Below are 19,913 nucleotides of genomic sequence, written 5' to 3' on the forward strand. Positions count from 1 at the left end.
AATAATTTAGCCTGCTGCACATGACAATAAACTAATTTGAAACAAAACATGAACACATATAAATATTATCATTATTCAATCGTAATATATTTCTTGAAACCCAAGTTTCGTTTATTTCAAACAGTCATTTCTTAGTTTCCTTGCAGACTGAGGAGAAGTTTGTAATTTTGACCATAATTTGTATATTATGATGAGAATTATCAATTATTGAGGCTTGAGAGTTGAAAAATCGTGTTCAGCGACCGAAAATACATAAGATAGCGTTCCTGAAATACATAATTTGAATGCATAGACTAGTAGGAGCAATGCGATAGACAGGCCATTACGCGCATTAATCATGCGGGAGGACCGCGCCGCAGCGTAACAGTGCTACTTATCCCCCTCCCACCGCCGCATCTATGATCGTAACCCCCAAACTATATATATCATTGGATTCAGGAAGAAACGGCCTATAACGTTTATTTGAAGCATTTTCCTCTAAGTCGGCTAATGACTTGAATATTCGAGAAATAACAAAAAGTCCATAATAAAAAAATACATTTTTCGAGATATTTTATTTTTTTACGAAAAAACTGTGCGGTTTATCGCAAAAATGTTCAGGACCACATTGAAAGCCAGTCATGTGTACATAATTTTGAGAAAAAATTTAAAGCTGTACTATGAATAGTAACTGCAGGACAGGCGATTTTATAAGCGCGCGTTTTTTACAACTTACCCCCCTCCCCCCCAAGCTGTCGACCACCCTGGGACGTGACGACATCGAGTTTCATATACACTAAAGACCCCCTAATATAATCCGAAGTCAAATTCTCTGCCTCTCTCATGTATGCTCAATGTAAGCCAGCGCCTGGACTAATAGTACAGCTGGAGCGATCTAGCAGAATTAGTTTGTCCCTAGAGCTAAGCGCTCGACGTTAAACAAAGCAGATAGCTCTATCCTTCTACAACTCTTCTACAAAGTTTGTATACTATGTGGAAACAAGAAAAAAGAATAATAATTCGAAGTACCCCTTCTAAAAATTGAAGACACGTCACTTCAGTATGAATTGGGTCTAATAACGTACCTATACAAAATAGAAGGCAGTGGTAATAGAGAATCGACAACCCTGTATCCTTATCATTCCACTCTAACTTCATAACGTAAATATAACTATGGGGTATCAATCATTCACAATATGAAACTCAATCAATACGGTACAACAGTTCCGGCAGTTACCAACCTGTATCCCGTTGTTATACTGCAGATCAAAAGGTGACGAAAGCACATAGTGTCTGACAGGCAACGGAGTGCCATCTAGCGGTGATTCGGTGAACCTCTCTCCTTCAACTGTTGCAGATTGATGATTGTGATGGTGATGATGATGATGTTGATGATGCTGGAACCTGGGAGCGGCTCCCGTAGGTTGGGCGCGACCAGGAGGAGGGGTGGAGGCGACTGTGTATCTGGAAAAGCAATGAGATTCAATTAATTCATTAATTAATTTATCAATCTCAAGCCCTGTTTCACAAAAGCCGGTTAAATTTTAACCATGATTCATTTCACAAGAAACAATCAGAGAAGGCCATCTAGGAAAGAGGGCTTCTCTGATTGGTTCTAGTGAAATTAATTATGGTTAAAATTTAACCGGCTTTTGTTCAACCGGGCCTCAATGTTTCTATTAACTCAATTAATTAGATTTGCAATGTATCATCAACTTACAATTGGAAGACATTCTGTTACAGTTTCGATTGAAATGAGTACAAAATCAATTCCATTTTAAAAACATCTGTATCTATTTTCCCGATTACTTATCAGGGGCCTGTTTCATAAAAATTTAGAAGTCCTGTATTACAGGAACAGCTGACTTTATCGGCTATATTGAGCATGTAATTGGAATGGTGATTCTCCTGTATTACAGGACTTGTAACTTTTATGAAATAGGCCCCAGGTCCTAATTTCATAAAACCCTATCTCTCCTGTATTATTTTTCTTCTCATTGGCACTGGTGAACAAGAGTCATTTTATGCCAGTGGTTTTTTTCACTTACAATTTATTATCAAATTTTACTTGAATTATTGTATTTGTGATGCTAGACTTTATATGTTTTATACTTTCTGTATATGTTTTTATGAGTGTGAAATAAATTTGAATTTGAAATTTCTATGTTGTGAAGGTGATGTGGTATTGTGGGTAAACCACAAATTTATTAAAACAATTTGAGATACTAGTTTCAGATGTTACACCATCATCTATCTGGAAGCTTATGAATTGAGCAGCAGAAAATCATATAATGAGTGTGGGTGAAGTCCTACAATTGGCTATTAGCTGTTGACCAATGACGATTGAGCTCCACTGTCATTGGCCGAGATGGTGACCAGCAATATTCTTCTTTGCTCAGCAAAGCAAACTTTGATCAGCAAAGCACCAGCTGATGAATAGTGGAATGCGCATGCTTGTGACGCATAAAGCTAGATTTGCACACATCAGTGACAGTGAACAGTGAAAACATAATTTCCATAGGTTCAAATGAGATTATTCATACTGGCTGAATGAGAATAGTACAATAAGAACTGGAGAGAATTATATTTTTACTCTTACTCAAGTCTGTAAGCAGTTTAACATACCTAGTGCCGCGGTTGCACAAAAGCCGGTTAAATTTTAAGTGTGATTAATTCCATGAGAGCCAATCGGAGTAGCCGTCTTTTTAAAAACGCCTTCCATGATTGGTTCTCGTAAGATTAATCACGGTTAAAATTTAACCGGCTTTTGGGCAACCGGGACCTACTCTATCAGTCAGTAAGTAAACAAAATCACTTATTTACTTAAAAAATTGAATGCACGTTGTTGTAGAAAACATTAAACAGTTGAATAAAAACACACATTATGTTCTCAAATTCTACACTACACTATTTAATTTCTTCACTGTTGTCATTTTGATTGATTGATTGATGATTTATCAATCAGATGAGCCGTCTTTTTAAAAACAACAGTGATAGTGAACAGTGAAATGCACACCCTGAGTTGACAGTCAACCACTGTGTAGAATTTGATAACATATGTGTGTTTTTATTCAATTATGGAACGGTTCTACAATATTGACAGTTACTCAGTCGATTTTTTATTGAAACAAAACAGTGTGTTAATAAGCATAAACATACTCTTTTAGAGAACATTATCAGTGTGTACTGAATCAGGAGTCCAATTTATCAAAGCTGGCAGGATTAGGTGGATTGGGCATTTGGTGAGATTGGGTGATGACAGGATTGCAAATGTATATGGAGGGAAAGAATATATAATAAAAAAAAAAGGGAAGCCAAGAAATAGATGGACAGATGATGTTGAGTAGGATTTGAGAAAGCTTGGAGTTCGCAACTGGAAAAGGCAGGCAGTGGATCGGGAGTGATGGAGAGGCTTTGTGAGGGAGGCCAAGGGTTGTAGCGACTTGTAAATCTATATAGCTCTATAGAGCTGAACTATAGAGCTGAACTGAACAATAGAGCTGAACTATACTTAAAGAAAGATCTTCTTTATAGAACCATTCAAGTTCAAAGCTGAACTTTGAAGGACCGTAGGAAAGAGTCCTGAAGTCTGATCATAATGAGTTATTAATGAGTTATCTAATGAGTTATCAAAACTTGTAGAGCGTAAGTAAGTGAGTATGTGAGTAAATACTGAATCAGGAGTGGAATGTTTAAAAACTTTTTCCTGGGAAAATGATATTTTAAATTTCAGTGGATCTAATCCCTTACCTATTCTGCAAACCCTGCATGTTAGCCAAACTCTGCTGGAACAGTGGAGACACCTGGTGGTATTCTTCGGTACTAAAGCGCTCATCCTCCTCGATTTTCTTGATCTGCTGTTGGACGTGATGCGGTGACTCGACGTAGCGACGCTCCTGAGGGTGCATCTTGATTTGCTGAAACGTGTTTTCGCCGTCGATCGGGTATGCGATTGTGGCCGCGTTTGGGCTGTTGCTGCTGCAGTTGTCTGTAGTCTCGTTTTCTTCCTGGAAAATTAGGGAGAGTGAATGAAAAATTTGTAAAAATATTGAGGAAAGTTAGAATTTATTGATAGACAGAAACGATTCTGTTATATTTTTGTTTAGTTGAGAAGTTGATATTGTGGTATTAAATTGATCATATTAAATAAAAAGGCTAAGAAATTGTCAAAAACCGCAGATTTTATTGAAAGATAGAAAGACCGGTTTCGGTTGTTACACCATTGTCAATCTCTGATAAACAGATTGTTTTATGACAATGGTGTAACAACCGAAACCGGTCTTTCTAACTTTCAATAAATTCTGCGGTTTTTTGACAATTTCTTAGTCTTTTTATTCAATAATTCTGTTATCTCGTTTTCTTCCAGTAAAATTGGGAAGAGAGAATGAAAAATTTGTAGAAATATTGAGGGAAGTTAGAATTGGAAGAAAGAAACGAGTCTGTTTCTCGTTCTCCACCTGGAAAATGGGTAATTGTTAAGGAAAAATAGAGTTCTGGAGAAGATACAAGTCTGTTGTCTCGTTCACCACCTTGAAGATAAGGAATAATTGTAAAAATTGAGAAAAAAAATAGTATTGAAAGAGAGAAACGAGTCTGTTTCTCGTTTCCACCTGGAAAATAGGAAGTTTTTGAGGAAATAATAGAATTGTGAAGAAGATACGAGTCTGTTGTCTCTTTCTCCACCTCGAAGATAAGGAATAATAAATTGTAGAAAAAATTTAAGTAAAAACTAGAATTGAAAGAGAGAAACGGTCTGTTGTTTCGTTCTAGAAAATGAGGATTGATACGGGAATAATCGAAGAAGAAAATGAGAGTTAGGAAGAAGGAGTGATTGAGAAAAAGGAGGCACAATTTATAAAATTCACTGCTAGTAAAATTTGGGAGGAGAGCCATTCTGGACTCATCCTGTTGCTCTATTCCAGTGATAGCAATATGATTTTTAATAGTATTAGGGGTGAGAGAGAGGGAGGGGGAGAGCGAGAGGGAGAATGAAAGAGTAAGCAATAGAACTAAAATAATAAGGTTGAGATAAGAGACAATGTCACGCAGGAGTATTGTCTAACGGTGGTGACACACACACTTCTACAGTCACTCTAAGTTATAAACAGAATATTTCAAAGAAAGTACAGTCTGTGCCAAAATTGAAACCAGTTTACTTCCAAGCTATTCTGACATAGGCGTCAAAAGCAGATAGCGACAATCAGAGACTGTTTTCCAGGTAGAGAAATTAGTCACGGACTCGCCCCGCCAAAACAAGACACTTCTTTTTCAGCACAAGAACGACGAAACTAGCCACCGCCAAAACAAGACTGATTTTTAGTGCTAGGATGGATGTGTCTGACTTTGACGGTGGTGTATCTTGACATCGCCCCTTAACAAATGAATAAATTTCATTTGAGATGTTGTGGTATCTATATATATAAAAGCGAAATGGCACTCACTCACTGACTGACTGACTCACTCACTCACTCACTCACTCACTCACTCACTCACTCACTCGCATAACTAAAAATCTACCGGACCAAAAACGTTCAAATTTGGTAGGTATGTTCAGTTGGCCCTTTAGAGGCGCACTAAGAAATCTTTTGGCAATATTTTAACTCTAAGGGTTGTTTTTAAGGGTTTAAAGTTCGTCTTTTAGCATGTATATTCTTCTTCTCCCAGTCTCTTAATTATAATTGGAATTTTCATATCATATGCTACTATAGAACTATAATCTAGATAGAGTACCTCTTCGAAACAGTTGTTAACTGGCAACTAAATTAATAATTTTGTCAGGTTGGCACCAAGTTGAAGATTTAAATGCATTTATCGCGGAAAAATTGATTGAGCACTGCTACTTCAATCCTGGGAATATTATATTACTAGCCGTCAGGCTCGCTTCGCTCGCCATATCCGTTTAGCCAGACGTTAAGTCTGGACCCCCGACTGGATTGTTCTAACATATGATAAAAATGCTCAAATTAAAAATGCAGGCGAGCGAAGCGAGATCTTATTCTTGGACGATCCAGTCGGGGGTCCAGGGGGCGGAGCCCCCTGGCTAGACGGATATGGCGAGCGAAGCGAGCCTGACGGCTAGTTCCTCAATAACTGAGAGAATAAGACGTAGTAATCATAGTGGTATTGACAACATTAATGTTCAATTCTTTCAAAAATGAATTAATTAATCAATTGAGAACAAGGATGAGCAAAATATGTTAATTAGGCCTTCTTCATGAACCATTCATCAATCCATACTATAAAAATGGATTCCCACACAGCTGTGATAGTGAACAGTGGAAAATATAATTCCCACAATTTCTAATTGAACTATTCTCAGTCCGGCCGAGTCAGTATAAATTATACCGTTAGAACTTATGAGCATTATATTTCCACTATCCACTGTCACTATTTTGTGCGGATCAATTTCAAATTATTAATTCAACATTGTTAAACGACGATCTGGTAACAGAGCATAGCGAGAAAGAGATAGCGCTATCCACTTTGTTGACTGATAGAATAGAATAGAATGGAATCACTCTTGTTTATTTGTTGACATGGCGGAGTTTGGACAATAATGTCCACTCTACTACCGGTTAACCACGTCGTTAGCAAGCAATACAATATAAAATATGCAGAGATAATAAAGGGAAAATTGAAGCTAGGAATGACAATAGAATGTCATAAATATGAGAGATCATTATTGACGATAATGATAGTCTTGGAAAATAAGTGTTTCGGACAAGAATAGCAATGCCATTGATAAAATGATACAATGCCGATAAAATCGGAGAATTCAAATTCAATCAACTCCAAGATCGCATAATTTATGTCGATTGCAAAACTGGAAATTAAAGTTAATTAAGTTGAGGTTGTGAAGACAAGGCTGTCTTATTTTTTCTCTCCCTATCATTTTGATGGTGTACTCATTGTATGAATGAATAAAGAATTTCAAGATCGGGTAATTCACCAACTCCAGTAGTCTAAACATAGAGCAAAACTAGAACAAGCCCAACCTAGAGGTGCGTACATATATACGCGCCGCGAACATGAGCAATTCACTTTTAATCAGCTGATTATATCTGTATTTTTACAGAAACGGTAAGATACAGATATAGAAAGCTTGGCATCAGCTGATTAAAAGTGAATTGCTCATGTCCGCGGCGCGTAAATCTGTACGCACCTTCAATCAAACACTGCCATTATAACGTGGACCTCACTTCATGTGGCCACGAAACCATCGCCTTGTAAATAAATCAACGAAACTAACAAAATTTGTGTGTTTCTATCAGTTTCAACTCACCTTCAAACAAATTCCCTGTGCAGAAGTTGAAGTCAGATCGTTAGTTCTTGGTTGGAGCTCGACAGAAGCTCCGGTCAACTCGCAAGTTATTGTAATGTTCTGATGCTCAACACTACGATACTCATGTTGGTGTTGCTCCATCCCATGTTGTTGGTGTTCCATCTCATGTTGGTGTTGTTCCATATCATGTTGGTGTTGTTCCATTTGATGTTGTTGGTTTGATTGCACCTCGGAGATCTCATGATCGTCTGATAGACGGCGGTTACATATCTGTTGATCACCAACAAATCCGTGATCAGTTGACTGGAGATCATTGGATGGACTTCTCATGTTCAGAGGTGGAAGGCTGTTGGTTTGTGATCTATTGGAAAAAAATCAAGATAAGTATATTGAAAGGAATATACTCTCTAATTTTGTTGAATCAAATCAAATACAAATTTGATTCAGTTAAGGAGCATTGATAGCATTGAAGTCATAAATGAAATTTGAATTTAAAAAAAACACTTTTGAAGTGAAAATACACTTACTTTTGTAAGTACTTTCATAAATACTTTTACTTTCATACATGAAATTCATAATACGTTTCCAGTATATCAGTTCCATATTCAATAACTCAAATTATCAATTGCTTCAACATGCAATAACAAATCAAATCATTTATTTCGCCATTTAAAGAAAAACAATCACAAATAAAGAGCAAATCAAATATGATGAACAATGAATTTAAACAAAATACAAGTGTTAACTTGAAAATAAGAAAATAATAATACAAAATCATAAATATATCTTTACGTATGTATATATAGTTTACGTGTTATATATGGCATCACCAGCAAAAGAATAAACTTTGCCCGCTGGTGACCGTTGCAAATCGAAAATATTATAATAATATAAAAAAACTCATCATTTAGTCATTTCTGAGAATGAAATATCATGACCACGTAAAGTATTCGGCTATCGAGGCTACATTGAATATAATGGGATGAATCACTACCTCCGTAAACAAAGCCGTAGTGCATTCGTGTGATGTCAGCACAGGTAGGGCTCCTACACCAATAAAAACACTAGCTGATATAGATCAGCTGACATCAACGAATTTTTATTGGTATAGGAGTCCTACCTGTGCTGACGTCACCAGAATGTACTACGGTTTTGTATACGGAGGTGGTGGATGAATAACCTCGAAGCTGTTCCTGTCATCAAATTGAATGAAGAATTTCTGGCAATCAATATATACTGTAATAAAATGATTATAGATGGATTATTTTTTATTATAGACAAGCAGGTAACCCGTGCTCCGCAAGGATCTATTTTAAAACTTGACAAACTGAAAACCTGACGTAATGAAATCTTGAAGAATTGAAAATAGACCTATAAGCATCCTCAGTAGATCAGGAATCTGTATGCAACATTTTAAGTTATTCAGTCCAGTAGTTCAGACGTGATGATGCGGGAATTTCCTATCCCGTTAGTGGGGAGGATATTTCTAATATTCTTTCCGAAGAATGGACATTGATATGTCCATGTCCAAAGCTCCGCCAATTTATGTAGATGCATAACAATATAATTATTATCTATAGTTATTATATTACAAATTGCTTTTTCATATCAGATACAGTTCAATAATTATTTTCTTAGTCTATATTATGTAAATTCATGTATAATTTTGCTGTATTGTAAGCTATTGTATATAAGTGTATAAGCCAGTATATATTGTAATCTACATAAATAAAGTACTCAATCAATCAATCAATCAATCACTCAATCAATCCCGTACGTTTATAAGCCAGTTCTTTCCTTTGTTATATTATAGATAATCATAATCTCAATTCTCCTGGACAAGAATATTGGATCAAGTTTTCATGATAAATGTTACCTCCATCAAATGTGATCAGATTATCCAAAAATTGAAACATAAGTAAATGCTAGAACAGTATAGAACAGTATTGAAACCTGTATGAAACAAATTGAAGCCCACCTTGAGACAAGTGTGACATCCCCTCGATCTTTCAATGACTTAAAATGATTAAAGATTATTTATTGAAATAGACCTACTGAAAATAAAATGGGATCAACCTATCCCCTAGCGGCAAAGGGGCTTCAAGGTCTGTGATGGGTCCAAGATATTTTCTACCTGTAGTGGACAGGGCAACAGGTTGTTGGAAAGGGTCAGCTATTGTTCCTAGGTCTATGAATACTCATTGCTGATGGTGAGTATGAAAATAGAACAATAGAAAAAGGATGAAGGAAGAAATGTTACCACCTTTATAAACAAAAGGACAACCCTTTCCGATCCCATCAACCTGTTGCGTTGTCTACCTTCAGGTAGAATACACAGTTGGACCCACAAGAGACCTCAAAGCCATGATTACAGATCATTTACTACTCTAGAACATGGTACGCCATAGTGGAGTATGTCAATTTCCACACAGAAAAAAACTAAACAAGTAGAGAACACATTATAAGAATCTTTTGTAACTAACTATTGTATGTAATATTGTAATTTATCTAATATTTTTGTAATTGATGTTGTAGTTTTAGTTTTTTATGGGAAATAAACATTTATTTATTTATTCAAATACTGACAATAAATTGGACCCACCTATCATCCTGAGACAAGGGTGACATCCCCTCATTTTCCAATGACGTCACACCTCCTCCAGGTGTCATGGTAGTGGTTTGTATCAGACCGGAAGTGGTGATGGTTCTGAGTACTTGCGGACCGGAAACGGGGTTTTCCGCGGGTTTCTGGCAGACATCTTGGTTTGAAGGGGTTTCCGTTTGAAGGTCATGACTTGAGGAGGAGTTTGAGGTCTTGATGACACCTGGAGAAGTCGAAGGTCGCTCCTCCTGCTGTTGGATTTCCTCCATTTGGAATATTGAGTTCCTACAAAAAAATATTCATTTTAATATTTAAAAAATAGTTATCATATTACAATGATTAAATCAAATCAAATCAAATCGAAGTGTTATTTCGCAATAATAATAACAATACTATTCCTCAATACAAAATTATACAAGAATATAGAATTATAATAGTATTAGTTCTATATTACAAATATAGAATTTTATCTATTGCAATTGAAAGAGAGGGTTTCGGTTCACGATATGGGACCACATTTCTTATCATCAAGGACTCTTGAGGTGAACGACATTGAAAACAGAAATAGGCCTAATAATTTCATACAATGATATATACAGTATGTGATATGTACTGAAAGCATACCTGTTGGTTGTATGTCAAGTACTCCTTAAACGCGGAAACATGGTGTAAAGTACAGATTAACTGATCAATTGATATGATAAGACATACGAAAGAGCTTCTGAGATAACGGCATTGAAAACATAAATAGGCTCAATTATATTTATATTTCAGATATCCTAAAACTATACCTGTTGGTGGTACAAATAGATGAGAATATCTCAAGCACGAAAACATCATGAGCACTATTGTAATGTACTATGTTGTATCTATGAAATAACTATAATACTATATACAGTATGTAATGAAGTAAAAACGGGGGACCGAGCTCCGCTCGAAGTGAAAAACCATAGAACAATTGTTACGAAAGAAGAAATTTAATATATAATAATTTATAGTTCATGAAGAAATGTTCTATCTGATCACAGTGAATTGAGATCAATACCCAGAGGAATGCAAAAATTTCTCTCACAAAGGCCTGGTTGCACAAAAGCCGATTGAATTTTAATCCTGATTAATTTCACGTGAACCAAATCATAGAAGACCATTTCAAAAAGATCGCTTCTCTGATTGGTTCTACTGGAATTAATCAGGAGTAAAACTTAACCGGCTTTTGTGCAACCGGCACTAAGGACCTGATTGAATGATTACACAAGTTCAACAGCTGAGTCATAATTTTATCTCAGTCTCTCACACATGCACTCGCTCACTCACTTCAATCATCAACAGACGACGAAATTATCATCTGTTTTCCCAAGGATGATTAATTATTATCCTTTTCATGCCCTTCAGCGAGTTTTTCCAGGGATGAGACCTAGTGCAATCGAATTTTTATATCATAAACCTACTGTTTCAAATTTTGTGAAAATTGTTAGAGACGTTTTCGAGATCCGTTGGACATACAGTACATAACCAGATAACCAGATACAGAAATTGCTCGCTTAATATAATAGGATAGCTACAGTGAGATTTAAATGATACTGTCCTTATTAAAATCAAAGCTACTCATTCAAACAATGATGACTATATGAAGTGAATCTGTCAGCATTAGGCAGTTAGAAATAGACGGATAAATGAATTGAAGAATGTATAAATCCAAACAGCAACAAAATAATCAACTTTGTGCTTATTAACCCCATTATGCATTTGAATGTATACTCTATTCAAAGCCTACTATCACTTATCAATCAGTCTGTGCAAGTATAATTTTAGAATAAGTTTTCAATACAAAGATTAGTGAAACTGGAGTCAGTCACTCTAACTCTAATAGCTCAGCCTACATAGAATATTGTTCTATTGTAAAAAAATATTAGTTCTTTAATAGACATTCAAGGGAAAATTCAATAGACAATAACAAGAAAAGTTTTCAAGTCAATAAGAAACAGCATTTTTTGAATACTATTCTTCCGAAACATCATACCTTCAGAATACTAGCCTATAAGATGATAATACTTCTCACTTGATGTGTATTAAAGACAATAAGTCACAGAATACTTTTAATACTTTTAAATAAAGTACTATTCTTCCAAAATATTTTGAGCCTACTTTGAGAATACTATAAGTTGAGTATACTTTTCGCTTGATAAGATTTAGTATTACGATAATTATACTATATTTTGCGATGGAATTTCTATAGTGGAATTTATTATTCATGAATGAGCTACTCAAAAAACATAACGAACTTATAATTCGAACTAAATGCTCCAGATTTTAACAAATCATTGTAATTATTGTTAAATGAAAATCCAAAATAAATGCTGTGAATCACCCCGGAGACTTCTGCTACTGCAAATATTGACAACAGGGTAAACAGGGTAATTTCCATCTAGCTGTTTACCCTGTTGTCAATATTTGCAGTAGCAGAAGTCTCCGGGGTGATTTACAACATTTAATTTGGATTTTCGTTTAATAATAATTATTAATTCATCAGCATTCGAATACTTGCAATATCTCAGTAATTTACATCTGTGAATCTTTGTATTTGCAAATCTCATGTGCGTAAATGTATTCTGCCGTACTTTATGAAAAAACATACTAGTATTGTGTGGTCCACGTTATAATGGCAGTGGAAAAAGATACAAGAATAGTGATGCCGATTCTCTGCATTAATTAATTATATTTCTACACTGTCGAAAACAATCCATCGTTGTGGACCTAGAAAAGGATAGTACCATCGGCTTTGTCGAATGATAGACAAGGATAGCAAAACCGAAGTTGATCAAATACTGTCATTATAACGTGAACCTTGCTATAGGACTCCTGTTTGTATTAATGGAACGCTTTAGAATAAAAATTGTTCGTCCACTACTCAAACAAAGAAGAGGTATTGTCAATGTACGATAGAATTCCCCATCAAATAAGTTTATTGATAGAAAGGTACACGCCATAGTTTGTTATATGTGAGATTTGTTATAAACTTCCACTGCTCGAAAAAAAGAGGAATTGACTGTATACAATCGTATTTCCAATCATATAAGTTTGTAGAGATAATGGTAGATGCCATAACTAGCTACAAGGTATCTAGAATACATTCTAGAATATATTCTAAGTATTCTAGAATCATATAATCATATAAGTTTGTAGACATAATGGTAGATGCCATAGTTAGTTACAAGTTACCTAGAATACATTCTAGAATATATTCTAGGTACTCTAGAATCATATAATCATGTAAGTTTGTAGACATAATGGTAGATGCCATAGTTAGTTACAAGGTATCTAGAGTACATTCAAGAATATATTCTAGCTACTCTAGAATCATTTAATCATATAAGTTTGTAGACATAATGGTAGATGCCACAGTTAGTTACAAGTTACCTGGAATACATTCTAGAATATATTCTAGGTACTCTAGAATCATATAATCATATAAGTTTGTAGACATAATGGTAGATGCCATAGTTAGTTACAAGGTATCTAGAATACATTCTAGAATATATTCTAGGTACTCCAGAATCATATAATCATATAAGTTTGTAGACATAATGGTAGATGCCATAGTTAGTTACAAGTTAACTAGAATACATTCTATCAAGTTATCTAGAACCAATACATTCTAGAATGTATTCTAGGTACATTGGTTAGTTATTTGTGAAATTTGTTATAGACTATGAGTTATACACTGCTCAAATAAAAGAGAGAGGACATTCTAAGATACTATTATGAGAAAATGTCATAAGATACGAAAGATAAAAGATGTAAGATTATAAGATACTATTTTCAAATATGTCTTATAAGATGAGAGAGGTACATACCATAGTTTGCTGTAGGTGAGAACGTCTAACATTTTCAACAACACAGTTCACTAGAGTACTATACAAATCCTAGATTCACAATAACACTTCCAATTCAAAATAATTCAGGCAATGTTCACAACTGTTTAGAAAACGAGTGACATTTGTTACGGGCTAAAATAAAGACTTCAAGTTCAAAATTATTGAGACATTGTTTACAATTGTTTAGGAAACACTATGACATGACTGATGTTTCACGATAAAATATTATAAGATACTGAAGACTATCCACGATAAAATACGATAGAGGCGTTCCACGATAAACTATGGTAAGATAAGATCTATAACCTTTGAAGCTCTAACTGATAATTTAGTAACTGAGATCTTCCTCTAGCGGAGTCCTGGGACGGAATGATTCAAGTTACCAGAAAACTAGAGGTCTACTGATCGCTCCTTGATGACGTAGCCGGAGGGAGGGGCGAGTTACGTGTGTGGGAGTGAGACAGCTATAGCGGCCGGAAGAGAAAGTTCGAGTGAGAGAGAGGATCCACTTCTGAGTCCCTGTTTGGAGGGGTGGGGACACATAAGTGAGTGTCTACCGGTTTTCCTGAGAATAAAGTTGAGATAGATAGAGAAGGAGACAGTTAGTGAGAGAGTGAGAGAGAATTGAGAAGGAGGAAGGTAGAAGACGACAGAGGGTGAAGGAATTGGAATGGAAAGAAGTGAGCTGGAAATAGTATGAGTACTCCTCTATTACTATGGGTAGGAGAAAATCATGAGTCATACAGTAAAGTGAAAGATAAGTTTCAGCTTTTCAATACATGAGTTTTTTTATCTGAATAGATTCTAAATAAATTCTTGAAAATTGACACCATATATGAGCATAGTGAACTATGATAAAAATTTGTATGAGTTTGTGTGATGTTTCAAAAGAATTGATTGTGTTTATGAATTAGTTGTGATGGAAATTACTGAGATATCATAATTATTCAAATGCTAATGAATTAACTATTATTATTATCAAACGAAAATCCAAATTAAATGCTGTAATTCACCCCGAAGACTTCTGCTACTGCAAATATTGACAACAGGGTAAACATCTAGATGGAAATTCGATGAGCGTTACTATTCAAAAATGACAGCATTTAATTTAGATTTTCGTTTAATAATAATTAGTTGTGATTTTGATAAGAAATTAATTTAAAATATTGTGAGATTTTTTCTATAATAACCCCAACCCCCAATTAGATTTTGAGCCCTCCTCAAGAATTTCAAGGACAGTTTTCCAACACCTCCCCTGTGGGCACCCCTAGTTCCAATTCATGTTCTGCAATTAGTTGTAGTTTACTGCTACAAGAATCCATCATGCAAAAATTCATAATCCATTGAAACAATAGTTTCAGCTTCAACAAAATAATTATGTGTTTCTTCATGGAGAACAACATGTATTCTATTTAATTAGTTTGAATTTTCGAGGATGATGTTTCATCCATTCCAAAAACCTTTCAATTCGTTTGAAACTACGCCTAGAGTTCTGAATTAATCGATTCCACACAGAAACAAACTTAATGCAATCAAAGCCAAACTGAAGGTAAAGTCTGGAAATGTAAAGATGAGAAAGCTCAAAAACACGATAGAAAAGACAAGAAAGTGAATTTGAGGATGTAAGTAACTCATAGAAACTGAGTGTGAGGGAGAGGAATGGATGATTGATTCATTGAATGAATGAATGGATGGATGAATTTTATTTGCCAAAAATAAAATACAAAAAATAAATATAAGTATATGCTACTGCACTTAAACCAAGATACATGCATTTATTTAATTAGATATAATAACGAAATGATATACTTTATATTATAAATAATAGTTATAAAATGAAGATTCGATTGATGTTCACATGCATGAGTACAGTAGGTGAGGCAAAAATACCGGCAAAAGGAAGATTCCTTGTGCGCCGGTGTGAGTCGTAAATCAGCTTAATCAGGGATGTAATATATGATGAACTTGAATTTAGCGTATGAAGTGTTCGAAATTACATTGATTACTTTATTCATGTAGATTACAATACTGGCTCATACACTTATATAAAATAGCTTACAATACAACAAAACTATAGTTGAATTTACATAATATAGAACAAGAAAATAATTATTGAACTGTTTATGATATGAAAAAAGCAATTTGGAATAACTATAGATAATATTGTTATGCATCTACATAATGGAGATTATAATGATGATGAATAATGATGATTAAAGAATGCAATTAGAATAACGATTATATAATAATGTGATGTAACTTCATAAATCGGCGGTGTTTCAACAAATAATTGTCGATTCTCATTAACACACGACCGGGGGATGATGGAGAGAGATAGAGGAATAAAGAAGGAAGAGGTATGGATGATGAAGAGGAATGGAGTTATAAAGAAGGAAGAGGTATTGATGATGAAGAGGAATGGAGTTATAAAGAAGGAAGAGGTATGGAAGATGAAGAGAATTGGAGAGATAAAGAAGGAAGAAAAGGAGAAGGAAAAGGCAAGTCACATTATTTACAAAGGTTGGTGACGCTGGAAGGAAATCCTACGATGACTCATCACTTGGAGTCTCTCACTCCTTCACAGTCTCTCACACTTTCTCTTACCCTGTATTCCCTCTCTCTCTCACACTCTCGTAAATAACCGTCTATGATTTCAATCTTATCCCAATAATTCAGTTCGTATTCCCTGGAATTTGTGTGTAATATTGAACAGGCACGATCAGGCCTGCAAATTTCTATCAATAATTATAGAAACAGTCTATTTGGATTGGCGTTTAAATAAACGAATAATTAAAATTTCTGGTCTTCTGTTTGAAGTGTGACTAAAGTGAGGGAATTACCATGTTGTATTGGCTTTGACAATGATTACTATACCTATATCTGTAAGTGAAGAATGCACATCTATAGTAAATTCGTGATTAATTATGGAGATCTGTGATCTGTGATATTGAATTGGGATTTTCCTGAATGATAGGCTGGTTTGTATTCTCCAGAGGAGTTCCGTAATTGCCTTGAATTTCGAAAACAGTAACTTACAGTCGGTGAAAGATTTTCGAAAAAAATGATAACTTGTTAAGGGGATTGTTGCAAAAATTACCTATCAGCAATATTTAAATGGTCTAGGTCAAGGAAATATCTATTACCCAATTAATGAAACATCATAGAACATCTCTGGGCACAATAGTTCATTTAATTTCAATTAAAACTACATTTTAAGAGCTCTAAGAGACTTCTATGAGCTTCTGCATAGTCAAGTCACTATATTATACATTGGTGCTTGCAATTTAAATTGTAGTTCTGATTTTTTAGTATATTATTTGGATACATGAGAGAAGTCCAGAACCAATTTCTCCATGAAAAATTTCCTTGTGCTAGATACAGAGTGGCCCAAAAACCTCGTATTTTCTATACATTTTCCAGTTTTCAGCTATTTCTGCCAAATCCAGTAATTGGACAAAAAATTTGTCCCAGCATTTCTTTTAGATTATAAAATTCTGAATGGAATGAGATCATTCGGAACTCTCTATCACCAATGAGTACTGAGTTATGATTTTTCAAAAATGAGTGAAATTTCAAGAAAAAAATCAATTCAGATGAATTTCAGTTTTTGATCAACAATATTTTCCGATTGTTACCATTTAGATGTATAATTCAAAATCCTTCTGGGCGTATTTCTGTGGTCTACAATCTAAAATCAGGTAGAGCGATCTATTTCATATAGATTTCCAGGTACTCCTGACAACAATGCTCCTTGTATTGTAAAAAAAACACTTAATTTTCAGCTTCAACCATCATCACTAACTACAATACCCTTACTATAATAATTGGACAACGGGCTCGTGGAGGACCCCGGCTACAATATCTGAAGCAAGTTAGCAAATATCTAGGGATCCAAAGCAACATCCAACTGAAAAGTACAGCTCTGGACAGAAAACTATGGAAGGCTGCCTACCAATCGAATGATTGAAGCCAAAGAAGAAGAAAGAAATTATGAAAAATTAAATTATGATCGTTATTTATCAATCAATATTCCTTAGTTAAATCCAGTTTTGAGTTAACTGATTTGACCCTGTTGTTTCGCTCTTTTATATCTCGGTTGCAACTACTTCTATCCTATTATATTAAGCGAGCAATTTCTGTATATTTGTATATATTTTTATATCTGGTTATTTATGTTTAACGGATCTCGAAAACGGCTCTAACGATTTACACGAAATTTGGAACATAGTAGGTTTATGATATAAAAATTCGATTGCACTAGGTCTCATTCTTTGGAAAACTCGCTGAACGACATTAATAGGATAATAAATTCATCCTTGGCTGAAACAGCTGTGGATAGTAAAAAAGTGAGTGAGCGAGTGAGTAGGCTATGTGAAAAATCAAAATATCGCATCCCCGAAATTCAAAAGATGACATATAGGCAGCTGTGAAATATAAACACGTTCATTTTAGAGAATTGTGTTCTGTTTATCAATAAATACAAATAACGAGCGAAGTTCGGTGCCCCGATATTTGAATTTAACCGCCGTGAAATGACATGTCTTGCATTGTCGTCAGTTCTCTAGGTATTGCTCTTGTTAGATGACGTCATATTCACGCTGGTTGAATTCAATAGACGGGCATGGAAGTCCCCACTAATAGGCATATTAGTCCCAAATCCCATTATGTAACAATGCAGGAATAAATAAATAAATGACTAAAAGAGAGCAAATACCGAATTTCCCCCCGGAAACGAGTGGATGTTTGCTAAGCCTGGGGACTCTCACTGCTCAAGGACTTTTGAAACCAAAGTCTGGGAAGGAAGTCGGTCGCTACGACCCAAATAAACTTCACCGGAAGTAAAGTTTGACGTCCGTCAATTGTTTGACTTTAGTCACTTGGCGCGGCGTCATTCACCTGAGCATTATTTGCGAAAATGTTATATCAGTAAAGCTTGGGATGGGCTTATTGTTCTAGTTTTGCTCTATGTCTAGACTACTGGAGTTGGTGAATTATCCGATCTTGGAATTCTTTATTCATTCATACAATGAGCAGCCTACACTATCAAAATGATAGGGAGAGAAGAAATAAGACAACCTTGTGCTATTTCAACTAAATTAACTTCAATCTACAGTTTTGCAATCTACATAAATTATACGATCTGGGAGTTGATTGAATTTGAATTCTCCGATTTTGAAATTGAATGGCTTGGAGTAAACACAAGCAATCAATGAAAAATAGAGAAGCTACACCATTATTAATCTCCAGTGGAAAAAATCTCGAACATATTAACACAATCTTAATCACTCTTAATTATTTACAGTTTGCAATCGACATAAATTATCCGATCTTGGAATTGACTTGAATTTGAGTTCTCCGATCATTGAATGGCTTGGAGTAAACACAATCAATGAAAAATCGGAAGCTATACCATTATTAATTTTCAGTGAAAAAAATCTCGAACATATAAACACAATCTTAATCACTCTTAATTTACAGTTTGCAATCGACATAAATTATCCGATCTTGGAGTTAATTGAATTTGAACTCTCCGATTTTGAAAATAAATGACTTGAAATTGACACGCACAATCAATGAAAAATCGAGAAGGTACGCCATTATTAATCTCCAGTGGCAAAAATCTTGAAAATATTAACACTATCTTATTATCTTAATCATACATTATGCACAAATAATCATCCATACGTGCTTTCAATACCATGCTTTTCGGAATCTCATCCCGGTGGTTCGGAACCTACCTAAAACTGTATAGTGGGGTCCACGTTATAATGTCAGTGTTTGATTAGCAATGATATTGCTATCCTTGTCTATAATTCAACAAAGCGGATAGTGCTATCTCTTTCTCGTTTTGTTCTGTTACCAGATCGTCTTTTAACAATGTAACATTAATTTACATAATATTTCATCTTGATTATGATAATTTATAACGAAATTAATTAAAAATATAATTTGATGCTTAATAAAAAAGAATTGATATTTTAAACGTGAATGAACCGTTAATATTACATCAATAAACCAGTACTATCTGATTCCGTCTATAGAAGGCATTGTCAAGACAGAGGATCGGCAACGTTTTTCTCCTATCTTTCTCCACTGCCTCCACTAACATGGTCCACACTATAGGTCAACTAACTCATATCTCATCATCAGTCTCATAACACCCGCACAAGCCTAG

The 19,913-nt window shown here is 34.9% G+C and overlaps 1 protein-coding gene across 2 annotated transcripts in view; it reads right to left on the reverse strand.

The window, feature by feature from the left end:
* LOC111056293 (box A-binding factor) overlaps positions 1 to 19,913 on the reverse strand; it is a 55,205-nt gene that overhangs the window by 20,233 nt on the left and 15,059 nt on the right. The window contains exons 1-5 of one of the 2 annotated variants that reach the window (XM_039439871.1): positions 13,718 to 14,104; positions 9,864 to 10,148; positions 7,262 to 7,622; positions 3,730 to 3,986; positions 1,221 to 1,443 (exon numbers count right to left, since the gene is read on the reverse strand). In XM_039439871.1, the coding sequence (XP_039295805.1) occupies positions 1,221 to 1,443; positions 3,730 to 3,986; positions 7,262 to 7,622; positions 9,864 to 10,148; positions 13,718 to 13,749 (1,158 nt within the window). In that variant the 5' untranslated portion in view covers positions 13,750 to 14,104. Of the gene's footprint in view, positions 1 to 1,220; positions 1,444 to 3,729; positions 3,987 to 7,261; positions 7,623 to 9,863; positions 10,149 to 13,717; positions 14,105 to 19,913 lie in introns of those variants that run through there. The other variant, XM_039439872.1, reaches the window with a different exon arrangement.

This window comes from Nilaparvata lugens, chromosome 13 (assembly GCF_014356525.2).
Source record: "Nilaparvata lugens isolate BPH chromosome 13, ASM1435652v1, whole genome shotgun sequence".
NCBI classification, from domain to species: Eukaryota; Metazoa; Arthropoda; class Insecta; order Hemiptera; family Delphacidae; genus Nilaparvata; species Nilaparvata lugens.